This window comes from Myripristis murdjan, chromosome 3 (genome assembly GCF_902150065.1).
Source record: "Myripristis murdjan chromosome 3, fMyrMur1.1, whole genome shotgun sequence".
NCBI classification, from domain to species: Eukaryota; Metazoa; Chordata; class Actinopteri; order Holocentriformes; family Holocentridae; genus Myripristis; species Myripristis murdjan.
In genome coordinates, this window is record NC_043982.1 from 26,490,863 (window position 1) to 26,505,632 (window position 14,770).

Consider the following 14,770-nt stretch of genomic DNA (forward strand, 5'->3'; position numbering starts at 1 on the left):
ACACACACACACACACACAAACACATACACACACACATGTTTATGCACACATTGTGAGCCTGAAGCGTAAGACCGTCTGCATCATACTCATTTAAAAATAGTAATAGTGTTACTACTGCTAACTTATTATGTATTACACCAATCTAACCAATGTTTCAAAGCACTTTACAATACAAACAAAAAATAGAAGGTAAAATACATCACATAAAATACATTGAAAATAGACTGAAGAAACACAAGCCAAGGGCATTAAAAAAATAAAACATTAGTTTTAACATAACATAAGTTTCACAATACAAATTAAGTAAAATAGAACAAAACAAAACAAAACTGAATATTATTTTACATGCATACTGAAAATATAATATCATAAATTATACTGTAGTCTGGATAAATGTTTTTAATTGGCTGGAGGGTGAGCATAAAAGCCATGTAATGCACAAGTTGTCCGGCTCCAGTTTAAAGTGGCCATAAAGTTTTTAAATCAACCTAGTTAACCTTAGCAACAAGCTGAAACTTAAGCATTAAGCAAATACATCATGTGCCAAATTTAATTCGTTTTGGCAAATTCAATTGCTGTGGCTCAAGTTAAGTTACAATACATAAAAGCAACACATGGGAATTAGTGCAAGACGATAGGAATGTGGGCTATATAAGTGATGTAAACAAAGTCCACCTCAATTCAAGGAAATTATGTAAAGCAGCATATTTCCCTCACAGCAGTTTGCTAAAGACCTTTAAAAAGGGAGTACTTCGAAGGTAATGACATTTTGCAGCTCGTTCCATGCCCAAGGTCCATGAAGGGGGAAAGCCGTTGTACCAAGCTCTGAGTGCACCCTGGGGACATTTAAAAGAATCCGATGTGGAACTACAGTTGCTTGTATGACAGGACAAAAGACTTGAGATATAAGCATGTAGTTTATTTAACAATACCTTGGCAATAAATAGCAACTTATGTATTTTTCTTCTCTGGTATAGACAAGACCATCCTAAAGATTCACATAAAAAAACAGTGGTGAGCATGTGAGGCTGCACTGGTTACAAAACATAATGCAGTGATATACAGAATCCAGTTTTTTTTAAAGTAATTTTAAGTATATCTCCCCAGATTAATTGTCTGTCCCTATTTTTTTTTCTTCTTTTTTTAGGAACTTGCCATCTAATAAGTAGGACAGTGCACTCTGAGGTGTGTGGCAAAAGTTTTTTTTTTACCTCTGAGTTCATTAAAACCCTTTAATGCACATCCCATAATGGATTATACCTTAGTTGAACTTGCATTTTTTTTTTTTTAATCTTTTTCCATAGACAAATAAGAGCAAACACAGACAGCAACCTCCACTATGCTGCATAACCCCCACATCAGTTCACAGATCACCAAGTTACATCATATGCTTCCTTCCAGATATCTTGACCCAAATGTCAATTTTGACCTTTGGGCAACCTTGATCTTTGACCTAGATATTCCAAAATGTAATCACTCATCTTTCTCACATTACCAGTCCTTCTACAAAATTTCATCCAAATCACCTCGATTAATTTTTGAGTTATCTTCATTAGAAATACAAACTGAATGACAAATTTTGACCAAAATGTCATGATGGTGTTTTACATTGTAATAGCAAGGTCATCACACTCTCACACACAAGTCTATATATCAGTCCAACCATGAGTATACAAAAACGCCAGGCAAGGCCCTGGAAGCGTTTTCCCCTGCAACTGGTCTATTTCTATCCTCCTGGAAGAAAAGATCACACAGAGCCGTAAAGGACGAGACGTGAGTGACAGGCAAACACATAGCTGCCACTGTGGCAACCGCTGACATAGCCAAAAATAATCCTGGAAGAACAGGCAAAAATTCACCAGAAAAAAAACCCTACAGATACAAGCAGCAAGAAAATTATATGGTCTGGAAATGAAGACCAGATACAGGATGAGAGAACGGGACGGGACAGGACAGGACAGGAGAGAGAGGAGAAGCTGGCACTGCTGTTGTGTTTTCTGGATCCCGTGGTGGAAAAAGAAGTGCCACACGACAAGTGAGGCAAACAAACTCTAAAGAAAAGTTTGTCGAAAAAAAAAGAGAGAAATCAGGGGAAAAGCTGACATATTCCTGAGGTAACAGCTCGCTTGTCTTAGACCTTCACTTAGTGTTTGACTGTTTGGTAAATAAGCCGTGTGTCTGATTGGAAACAGAGAGCGCCCACTTTCTCAGCCAAATCTATGCGAAGCCTGGGAGGGAAGCGGTCTCCCATGGGTGACTCTGTGGCACAGCGGCTAGAGAAATGTATAAGTGATAATGAGTGATGCCAGCGTACTTCTGCCAGCCCAACTATGCACTAAACCAGTGTCACAAAGTGTGGCACTGGGACTGCTTAGGATCCCTCAGAGAGCTCTGGGCGTGCCCAGCAAAACCGGAATAGTTTAAAGACACTATGTGGAGCATTTTAGCATCAGTAAATCATTATCTCATTCATTTTTAGGCATTAGTGTAATTAGTAGAGACAAATGAGACATTCAACGAGAAGAATGGCAGCCTCAAAATATGGTTTGACATACTGTTGTGCACAAAAGCAGGGATGATATATCAGACGACAGTAGCAACTGACATTGGTTTTAAAAAACCTATAACGATGTGGGCTTGATATTTTTACTACTGATATATGGGCAATTGTGGAGCCGCCTTTTTTGTAACCTTTTTCCAGGAGTGTGACATTTAATAGAACTGTCAGTTTAGAAAGAGACTATAATTTTAATGAAGATGGTCTTTTGTTTGAAGTAAACACTTAATTATCCTAGTAAACACTTAATTATCCTAAGACAAGCATATCTAAAAAGATTAGTCTGCGTTTTTGCTACAATTCTTTCAACGATGCAAATCAGTCTTGATATTGGTGGTTATGGGTGGGAAGATATCAAATATAGGCAGATGCCTCCAAAAGAATATTGCTGCATGCCTATACAACGGGTCAGACTTTCCAGGAAATGCTGAATTGCTTTACTGCACAAAAAAAGGAAGAGGGTGCTGCTCTTCCAGTACAAATTGAGCTGAGACTTTTATAATTTCTTACAGCCTGTGGCAGATGGTGGAAGGAGCGAATAGGCCAGTGGAAAAATGTATGTCCTCTTCAGGAAAGACAAAGACACCAGAGAGGGTGAGATCAGACACAAGGCAAAAGGGGTTTATAGGAAATGTAGTCTTTAGAAACTCCACCAGGATGTGATAAAAGCTACCAATCATTTCCACTATGACCGTATTTGTTTACACTAATTACACCAAAGTATTAATTTGACGATTACAAGTTAATGTTAAAAATGCTTCATAGAGCTTCTTTAAATTCAGTATTAGTTCACTCAATAGACACTAGCACATTGAGAGAATGCATGCAGATGACTATGTTGATCATTTGTTTCACACCTGACCAACAGTATAGCAGGTGTTGAGTCATATCCAGCAACAATAATGTCATCTCTCTGACAAAAAGATGACAAAATCTACTCAAATAGATGCCTGTAATCTAATGCATCTCTATTTGTCCTTAATGTCCTTGGCGTGATAAAGTTTGACAACAATTGCCCTAGACAACACAGACACACTCCCGAAAAGACAACCACCTTGCAAATAAGGTTTTCCTTATAACTAGTAATAACTGCATTCTGTCTTTTATCCTGTAGGTTCACTTCAAAGTGTGTAGATATATTAGGACAACCCGTTGGTTCCAAGATGAGAGGCCATCAAATGTTCAAAGAGTCAAAGAGACGGACTCTTAAGGTGCGTGACTTTGGGTTCCTGGTTCACAAGGCTCATGGGATGGTTCTGATCTTCGTGTGGTCTCCAAATCTTTGAATCTATTTTCATCCCCGGCCAGAAACCCCAACTGCTTATATCTGCAGCTGCAACCAGATCTGTTGTATTGCTTTTAGGGAAACAAACAACAGGCTGGTCTGTCAGGCCCCGGTGACCCTGAGAGAGAGAGAGAGAGAGAGAGAGAGAAAGAGAGAGAGAGAGAGAGAGAGAGAGAGAGAGACGTGACGCTGCTGAGGGCTTTAGACAGTTGGTTTAGCGTGCTGTAAATAAGCACATCGTCTGTCAACACAGTGGCACGGTGCAACGAGCTGTGGTGTGCTCGGGTGTAGCAATTCGTTCAGATTTAAAAACATCTGCAACCACCAACAACAACACAAACTATACTGTCCGAGAGGGAGAGAGAGAGGAAGAGAGGGAGAGAGAGGCATCCAGACTGGGGAGAAGCAGCTGAAACAAAGGGCAGTGACCACATCACAGCCCCACCAGAGAATGCTTCCCCGCCTGCAACTTTTTCCACTTTCCAGCCCTGCTGTTGTGTACTGCGGTTGTGGCTCGGGACACGGAAACAAATAGGTGGGCCGGGGCAGACTAATCTGGTAGTCAAGCGGAGTGTCAAACATGAGTATCTCATTCAGCAGCTCAGGGACCTTCACTGCTAACTGCGGAAACACTGCGGTCATGTTTCTTCACTGACTCTACAGCGCTCTGTGCAGATGACAGCGCAAATTATCCTTCAAAGTACAGTGCAGGAAACTTCCCAGCCGCCTCAAATCACTGACACTTACAGTAACACTTAGGCTGAACATACGGCCACCGCAAATGCACTTACATCTTAATGACAACCAGATGGTATAATTAGTCAACATTATAAGATCATCAAGCCAGAGTCCCATTATTCACTTGAGTACTTTCATTCCAAAATGTGATATCCTGTCCTGGAAAAAAAGTGACACTGCTCTTATAGGATGACTGAAAGCAGAATATTAAACAACTCATTATACTTTGCAAAGGATAGTCGCTAACTTAGGTCATTGCTTCATGAAATCTTCAATTTTCCAAAATGGATACATAGAGCTTTAGCAATGAGTGCAGACTTAACTTGATGGAAATTCTTGCTAGCACTTATTCCTATTAGAGCTAAAAGCACTCACTATAGTTTCATTAACTCTGATTTCTACTAGAACTAAAAGGCATCACAAGCACTTTGGCCTGAGATATACAGTAGTATTAAAATGCTAGACTGCTGTAAGTGGATAGGGTTATTTTTGTTCTGAGATGTTTATGATTTTGTTTATGTTTCTGTGAGTGATAAAAGATGATAGTTATGCCAGGATACAGAGGAAACACATGGTGATGAGTGTGATACATGAAAAACAAATGAAAGAGCCAGTCTTATGTGTCTACAGGGTTATTACTGAAAATAGATCCACAAATGCTTTCTATATGATAATTCAAATACAGTCAGACTTAAAAAGACTAAAATGCCATAATAAGTCTTGTATGTACAGTCGCTTGTTTGTTTATGTACATTACACCCTTAAACTGGACTTTTGCATGAACCAGGTAACTACTGTAATTTGTGTGTAAAATTTATGGTAGTTTGCACTCATATTGATCAGCATATATTTAACCCTAAACCATTCTCTGGGACAACTACAGGATTTTTTTTTTTTTTTTTTTTTTTTTTTTGTAGAAATACCACAGAAATACCATCAACAATGAATTTCTAACTCAAACTCACTATTGGGTACCAGACAGGCTTTAAGTCCCTGCAGGGGTATCATAAAATAATTATGGTGATTTATTTATTTTTTTTCAGTGAGGAGGGCAGAAAGGCTGTGTGTGTGTGTGCGCGCGCGCGCATTCCAGCCGCGTGTCCAGGTGTTGGCCAGCTACACAGCCACCTGGTCACGTTAATTGACTGTGTGCAAGCTGTAACATTAACACTTCGCGTTTAACTGTATGACTCTAAAACACTAAAATCATGAGCCGCTCCTGTGACACGTTTCATCGTCTCTGCTCGTTAACGCTCAAAAAACGGGGCAGCGACAGTGTGGCGTTGAAGTGCTACCGGAAATATCGTATTTTTATTTGAGAGTGTATTAACGAGGCAGAAAAGTGGCAAATTCTCTCCCTTTGTAAACAGACACTGCTTTTTAAATTAAATCACTTAAGTGGCTGGTTTGGAAACGACAAGTGCAATTTCCTTTTAGGCAGAGTTGAGCACGCTCTTCATCAAAAAAAAGTTCAGCGCTTCAGAAACCACATGGCATGGACTGCATTTATTGTGAGTCGATTAATATTTAAAAGGCACATTTTCATTTCTTCCTTCTGTTTCATGAAGATTAATTCTATTTGTTTTACTTTTTACTGTTGTATGAATTTTCCCTCTTGTGTGCAGCACAGGCTCTAGGCCTGCACATCGTATTTTGCTGGTAGCCTACGCTGTAACACCCAAAAGAAACAAAGAAATACACAAACAAATAGAGCTAATGTGAGCACACTCCATTGTGAGTGGAATTTTCTGTGATACACAAGATGTGATGTTTTGGAATCAGAGAGACCAGAAGTTATATCAACATGATGCATTTTGTATTGTTCCATGGTTCTCTTTCAAGTCTTTATCCAACTTCTCATTGCCACAGATTCTTTAAATATATCATGAATGTCGTGACAATAAAGGCATCTTATCTTAAATGAGTAAATGCAGCTCACATGCCTTATTGTTATTTTCTCCACTTCAGTCTGCCACTGCACACAAAAGACAAAAATGGTTTCTTGAAGAGATCATCTTGATATCATTTCCAACAGCACTTGAAAGCACCAGCGAGCCACATTTACGACTCCCCAAACTCGGAAGTGGGACTTTACGAGCGGCACCTGAAGGCAGCAACGCCTTGTCCCGCTGCCAAGAGAGGAGACTCTCCTGTCGTCTCTTTTTATCTCCGCGTGGTAAATGATGCTGTGTGCTGATTGGCTGGCGGCCGCTGACTTGGTGTTTCATCCCGCAGCCGGACCCTCAGCGCGCAGGGCGGAGTGCTCAGTCCGCTCCTCCCGGTGATCCCCGGTCTGCCGGTAACCTGCCGCTGTGCACAGACGCGTGAGTGCGCCTTGTCCCCGGAGCGCGCCGCCGGCATGCCCCGCGACCTGCAGACTTGACCTGAATGAGCAAAACTGGGAAGCGGAGCGCAGGAATAAAACTGATGAGCAATGTGTGCAAATTGCATTATGCGCATACTTTTGCGCTCTTTCAGGAGGTAACGGAGGAGCTGTGAGAGCTTGCATGCCATCACCATGGATTGCCTTTTTCTTCTCATGTGGACTTTACCCATCCCGCTGGTCGGCTGCACATCAGTCAAGCTGTTGCCTCCCCTCTTGTCCTGGAATATTATCAAGGCATGTGGCGTTTAATTAGGAGCATTAAACGTGTCCTTTTCTGCACATCTAGTGTGGGATGAAAAAAACAAACAAACATTTGTGTTTTCACCATAATAGCTGTTACATTACATTACAACCTATGTTAAAATGTGAAAAGTAGCCTAAATCAAATCAGTTTCGTCCCAAATTAAAAACTCGCAGACGTGCCTATTTAAAAGGACACATCCCTATAGTGTAGGTCTGTTTATTACTTTTTTCACCTTCACTCCCTCCACTTCTTGCAACCTGTTGCTACCTGTCCGTTTATTTTTTTTTGCAGACGCTGCATATTTACTGCTCACATTCCTCTCACACCGTTTCGGCCAGCTATTCTTCCAGCGACAGCCACGGATTAAATCACGGTGAGTGGTGTTTAAACATGAATTACACGTATAAGCATTACCTGCACTGTGCGCAGTGTTTCACCCACCTGGCAAGACTCCATATCCGTAGGGAGGATGGGAATAAAATGCGCTAAATGACAGTAATAGGCTGAAGTCAAAGACCACTGTTTCCCAAAGTGGAGATCAGGAAAATACCAGGTGCTTTTACAAGTGCAAAATGAGGTATACTTTAGTTCAATGATAATTTGACCCACTAGAAGTTAATGCAGCAAGTAAATGAACAAAGAGGACTGTTTTGGTCAGTGGTTCACCCTCAGCAGCTGTTACATCTCCCTATGGTGTGAAGAGTCACATTAAACCACCAAATTATTCTCACATAGTGGGGTTGCTTGGGGTTCTGTGGTGCAATATGCTACTATTTTCGGGGCTGAAACAGTTTGGGGAACCCCTGCCTGAGTCTTTTCATGCACATGCTGTTGTAGCCTGTGTGTGCATGTCCAATGGGTATGATACACACAGAGGGATTCCCACTGGCTGCCTCATCCTACAGCAAGTTGAGATGATCTGCTTGCTTTGTTTTAGCAATGGCAGGGGTGTGGGGTGTGTGTGTGTGTGTGTGTGTGTGTGTGTGTGTGTGTGTGTGTGTCTGGGGTGGGGTGGGGTGGGGGGGGGGGGTGGGGGTGGGGGGTATTTTAGTGAGAAAACTTTGGTCCCATACGCACAGAAATGCTGATAGTGTCAATGCATCGAACAGTCAGGGTGCTGAATATATAGTACAGCAAGCCAGATGCTTTGTGAACAAGGCAGTGCAGCACACACATGCAGACTTGGATGCTTTGGCAATGCAGATCATAGAACAATCACTGAAATAAAACTTAGTGACTTGGGAGAAAGAGGCGAAGGAATGATAAAAAAGTAAAACGGTCTGGAATTGTTTCTAGTTTCTACTGTTCCGATTACGTGGCATCTCTTTCTGTCACATTGGAGGTGTATTGAATAACTGCTTCTTTGACTTTATTAGACTTGAACACCATAACAGCTGCATGAAATTGCAGAATGGTGTATTTACAGCCTTTGGTTCTTAAGCGCTGACCCATATCTGACATGCATGGAAATATAATGTTGCCTCCCCTCTTGTCTTTACTTCTGATAAATGCCATCTGTGATCCATATGACTGAACTCTGCTGTGAGGAACAACTTAACACTGAACCTTTCACCTTGTCACAAGCTATTTAAACACAAGATTTTTTTGATGAACAATCATTAGTAATATAAATGATGACCAAGCAGGTAGAGGCAAATAACAGAATAGCTACAACAGTCTAATAATTTCAGAACATTGCATTCCTTTATTGTAATACAGCCTTTAAAAACACAAATACAATTTAAGTTTTCAGTTCTACAACTGATCAAATATGAATTTAACCATTCATTTTTCATATCTACTTATTACTAATCAGGGTCGCAGGGGACTGGAGTCTATCCCATCATGCACTGGGTGAAAAGCAAAGAAACCCCCTCGACAGGTTGCCAGTTCATCAAGAGCTGGCCAAATATCACTTGTAAAAAATAATATCACACTGATAATGACATTGCTTTTTAAAGATGATATTGGCTGTTACTGGTTGTCTTCTGATACATTGGTGTGTCCCTGCTAATCTGGATCCATTTAGTTGTTTGATATTGTATTTTTCTTATTCCTGTGGTAACCTATGGTAACTGATAACATAGATGATGCAATATCATGTTGAGGTATTTCCAGCACAGTTACAAAAGCCTTTGACAGCAGAAAAAAATCCTCCATCTTTTCCTCTGACTTGCTGTGTCCCTGTTCTCTGCAGACTATGTGTTTGTGACACCGGTGGAGGTGGACGCTGCGGGCACCTACCTGACCCATGATGTGACCAGACGGAGCCATCGCAGCAGACGGTCCCTGTCTCCGTCTCTGCACTACCAGCTGTCAGCGTTCGGGCGGGACATGCACCTGGACTTGCGTCCGTCCTCAGTAGTTGGCCCGGGCTTCACTGTGCAGACGCTGGGGTCACAGGGCATTACCAGTGTGAAGGGAGATGCAGGGTTTCACAGCTGCCTGTATCAGGGATTTATTCGCAACCTGTCGGCCTCCTCAGCAGCCATTTCAACATGTTCTGGATTGGTAAGTCTTGGCCAGTGACTGTCTGGTTCCACTGAGGGTGAGTTTGGATTGTTATCTGGTGGCATTAAAAATGAAAATGTGTCATTTTTTTGGACTTACATGCTTGTCTCTGGAAATATATCACATGCTTCCCCTGTGGTGAGATAATTTGTAAGGTTTCATGAAGCCTATTTCAAAAACCAATGGATAATCTCAAAAACGCTAATAACAATTCACTTGTCTGCGTTCCTGGGAACGCTTTGACCAGACAGCGGCGATGTGTTTGTTTTTTAACCTCTGTCCCCGCCGCAGGCCTCAAGCCTTTTTATCCTTACCAAGGCTTCTTTTGTTATTATTGATGCAAGATTGTCTGTCCCTGGTAATATTGTGTTGCAAAGTGCAAGATGACATCATTGCCCATGAGTGTAAGCATCATCTTCTTGTGCTTTGTGTAGCTCTTCTTTGAACAGTGCAGACGTGGAAAAAGAGGCAGAATGAAAGGAGAACAGGCGGAGAGCAGTGTAGAAGGGAAACGATCCACCACTGACGCACTGCTTTGGTGAAACAGACGAAGAAAGGCCATAATGCTGCTCAGCGACTGTTTATTGTAGAGCCAGCACACACATGACAAACACTCATGACGTACTGACCAGACAGCTCAGGCCTGGGGAACGCTCCGGTCGACATATTGTTTTCGCTTGTTACGTGTACTGACTGAAATTAATGGCATGGAGTAAGTGATGCGGATACGAACTTTAGTGGCTTTGTGCTGACAAGAGACACATTTATGGTGAAAAATGAAGCGTCACATTGTCTTTGAACTCCACAGTGTGATCAGACTTGTGAGCTGGTCCAGGTCTTCGCACACTGACCGAGGCTTTTCCACAAGGCTGTGTTGCCTCATGGAACAGCACCTCTGTTTCATTTTCTGGTTCACTGCCGTTGTTTCCATGTCCCTGATAACATCTGGTGGTCAACTCTTCAAAAGTGCAGTTTTGGTGTCTCAACTCGCTGAAATTGTAAGAGGAAACCTGTACCTTTATGACTGATCAAACAGCCTCTAAACAGTACATCTATCTATCTATCTATCTATCTATCTATCTATCTATCTATCTATCGGGTGTAGGTCTAGTCTTAAGGCTAGACTTTGTTGCAGCGGCCCAGGCCCCTTTCTACAAGCCATTCCTCTGCTGTGTCTTTCCACTGTCTCTCCACCAGTGTTGCCAACTTGGCGACTTTCTCGCTAAATCTGGTGACTTTCCAACTGCCCATGGCGACTTTTTTTGTCAAAAGCGACTAGCGACAAATCTAGTGACTTTCCTGGTTGTTATTGGAGACTTCTGGTATTTTGGAGACTGACATGAAAGCACGTGTCGTTCCTCTGCAGTTCCTGTTCTCAGTGAGCAGCGGGTGCTGCCGCGAACCCCTCCCTCGCCCCAAAGTCCTCACAGGTGGTCACAGCCTCGAGCCGTGCGCGGCAGCAGAGAGGAGACCCTCACCACTCTGCGGCCAGGCAGCAGATGAATCACGCATGCGCAAAGCCGCCGTTGGTCCCACCCTTCCCGTAAATTTGTAGTTCTAAAACATATTTAGGATGTTTTTTTACTCACTTTTTGTCTCTCCCATGACGTTATTCCTCTCTTACAGCGTCCATTACAATCACGTGCAAATTGCCAATTATGCAAATTAGGCGATGACGTCATTTGGCGACTTCTAGCGACTTTTAGGACAGCCAGTAGTTACTTTCCTTACTGAGGAGTTGGCAACACTGCTCTCCACTCTCCACCCAGAAAAGCGAAAATGTCCCAAACCAACAAACAGTCTCTAAGGCTACGTTTACACATACTTGGGTATTTTTAAAAACGGAGACATTTCCCTTCGTTTGTGCCCTTCATTTACACGTAAACAGCGAATTCGCCACTGAAAACGATTCTTTCTAAAAACTCCGGGCAAAAGTGGAGATTTAGGAAAACTCCTGTTGGATGGATGCATTCTGTTGGTGCTAACTTTCCATATGTTTGCATTTGCAAATACAGCTGCTTTTTTATATCGAGGAGCAGAGATGAATGAGGGCTCAGAGGTCAGTCTCCTCCCTCCAACACAAAGAGCCAGTCCAGCACCGCCAGCATCGCCGGTTTTGGGTCCGATTTGGGTGGACTGCTGTCTGGTTTGGCTTCTGATTGGCATGCATGGCTTTCTCCTTCTTCCTACACCGCTGCCCATAGGCTTGGTGTAGTTATGATGGCGCACGACAGCGTATTTATGCGGGTTGATGTAAACGAAAACTTTTTTGAAAACGATGCCGTGTGCACAGTGTTATTTTGGAAAGCAGAGGGAGGGAAATATTCGTTTCTCAAAATACCCGACTACGTGTAAACGTAGCCTGAATCCTGAAAAGTCCCTTATGTTTGATCTTCTGATTTTCTGCTCTCCAATAGGCCCGTTTCCACTAAAAGGTTCCTGGTAGTATTTGGGGGGCTGGAGCTACTACAGGAACGTCCTCTCACTCAGCCCTCTCACCTGCCGTGTCTCCACTGAGAGGCCGACTAGGAGGAAGGTTCCTCTAAAGTTACCGGGCGGTTGCGCGACCATGACCGGGGCATCAAAATGCGTGTTGTTAAAAAAAGCCTGTTGTTAGTGTTAGCTAACGTCCACTAAAGCTAACGTTAGCGTCCCTAAAATGTGGGCTAAAAAGCCTGTTGTTAGCATTAGCTAACGTTCCCTAAAGCTAATGTTAGCGTCCCTAATAATGCCGGCTAAAAGTGTGTTGCTAGCGTTAGCTAACATTAGCTAGCACGTTAGCATTAGCTTGGTAGTGTTGGCCGTGTTGCTAGGGATGCCTGACGTTAGCTAAAGATAACGTTAGCTAAAGCTAACGCTAGCATCCGGCTAGTTTGTCTCTTTCTGTTGACACCACATCGCGCCGTGAGTAAATCCAGTCAACACCAAGTAAACCCCAAGCCCCACACAGGAGTTTTTCGGGGCCGCTCAGAGTCCCTACCCCGAGGCTGGGCCTTTTTTTAGCCCCTGTAAAAGTTCAGGAACTCTCTCCTTCGGGGTGTTTCCAGCGGTGGAGACATGTGACGCGACAACGGCCCCGGCCCCGTAAAATGACCCCGAAGTTCTGGCGGTGGAAACGGGCATAATGTCATTGGTATGTTCCAGGTTGACATCGTTATGATTCAATTTATAATCTTAATGCCATGGCACAGAGTGTAAATCAACTAAATCTCCAGTGATACGGTGATGCAAAGAATAGATACGAATTTGTATGTAGCACTGATTTCAGCTGTTTATTTATTTCATACAAGCTTGACTTTATTGTTGATACATTGCCACCTTCGGTGTAGACTTTCATCAAACAGCATGACTGTCTTGGTGTGTTTGCTTCACATTTTAGAAAACCTCATCCACTATTTATCATTGACTGCACCTGATAAATGCTCATTTGTGATTTATGGGATGCCTGGACCCTTTTGCATACCACACACATTCATTGACATGTCCGACACCATCCCAAACCAGATGGACACACCACACCTCTACAAAAGCCATGCGTCCGTTTATCACCCACCTCGGCCCGACTGCCACACCTCCTCCTTGCCTCCTCCCTCCCTGGCCGCCCTGCTCTTTTGTCCTCTGTTTGCCCTGCCTCTCCATCTCCTCTTGTTCGCTGCAATTAAAGCCAGGGTGAAGTTTGAGCCGCTTGGCTGGCACTGCTAATCTTTGTATTGTCCCTTTCATTAGGCTAGCTCCCACTCACAATAAAGCACCACTGACCCGTTCTCTTAAAAGCGCTGCGAGAACACAATGTGATTGGGGTGCGATTGCATTTGAATGGACTGTGAGGCGCACACTTTGATCTATTTTTTACTCCTCCCATGCTTTTGCCTACCCCCCCTCCACCACCCTCTCCCAAGATTGACCCTTGGGCCATCGCTGGTTTGAGATTCTCTCGTTAAATGGACTTGCTTTTTTTAGATGCTAGGAGGATGATGGAAGACGGAAGCAACGTGGTTAAAAAGAAAATAAAAGGCTAACGAATGAAAAAAAAAAAAACAGAATGAGGAGCGCCGAAAGGGAGGTCTGTGCCTTTCTCCCTCCTGTCTATGTCTTTCTCTTGGTCTGTCAGTCAGTGTGTGTGTGTATATGTGTGTGTGTGTGTGTGTGTGTGTGGTTGGTAAAAGACCGCTGTATGGCTGTGAACAACGAGGGGGTTAACCCCTGCTTTTCATCTAGTCCTCTGACCAGAAGCTTTGGATTAAGTACAAACGAGGAGCCATTCATCCCTGCTTGATGGCCCACAGTCTGCAGCCTCCATAGACTTAGATGAGAGTGAGAGAGAGAGAGAGAGAGAGAGAGAGAGAGACATAAAGACTGTCAGAGAAGGAGAAGCAGATGGGGTAGAGAAAGACAGAAGGAAAGAGAGAGAGAAAAGAAGGGAAGGAAGTAGGGAAGTCAAGAGGAGAGAGTGACAGAAGGAGAAACTGGTTTGCAGTGGATGGGGGATGTGGGTGATCTAGGAAAAGAGAATAGAGCGAGAGTAGAGAGAGGATGAATTAATGAATGGGAAGAGAGCTTGGGCCGGAGAGGGTGCGCAAAGTTGGGGAGAGTGAGGGGTTTTCAGGAAGAATGTGAATTCATTGTCTGGAGTTGAAGCTCCCAGGGAGGCTGGATGGTCTCTTTATAGAGACTTGGAGAGATGAACTCTGTCTTTGTCAAAGGAGAAAACACAGAGAGGGACTCCTTATCCTTTCTCTCTCTGTGTCCGCGTCAGTGTCTCCTGTCGACATTTACCAGGAAGGAGAAGGAAAAAAGTGAAAAGAAACGGTCTGAAATGGGGCTTTAGGACTTGAACGCACATTGTAAATAGCATCAGAGGCGTCACCAGCAGCTTCCGGCTCAAGCCCTTGTGTGTGTGTATGCATATGTGTGTGTGTGTGTGTGTGTTTTTTTTTAAATTACAGTCAAACATTCATCCTGGCCCAGCAGATGGAAGTGGGATTCAGCTGTTTAAATCAAGTCGAGACAGTATTAAGGACAGGGTAGGCGGACAGAGAGGGATTTTC

The 14,770-nt window shown here is 43.1% G+C and overlaps 1 protein-coding gene across 1 annotated transcript in view; it reads left to right on the forward strand.

The window, feature by feature from the left end:
- Window positions 1-7,048: 7,048 nt before the first annotated feature.
- adamts18 (ADAM metallopeptidase with thrombospondin type 1 motif, 18) overlaps window positions 7,049-14,770 on the forward strand; it is an 83,619-nt gene continuing 75,897 nt past the window's right edge. Inside the window, exons 1-3 of the mRNA XM_030044718.1 lie at window positions 7,049-7,201; window positions 7,503-7,584; window positions 9,409-9,722. Coding sequence (XP_029900578.1) covers window positions 7,100-7,201; window positions 7,503-7,584; window positions 9,409-9,722 — 498 coding nt within the window. The 5' untranslated portion in view covers window positions 7,049-7,099. The remainder of the gene's footprint in view (window positions 7,202-7,502; window positions 7,585-9,408; window positions 9,723-14,770) is intronic.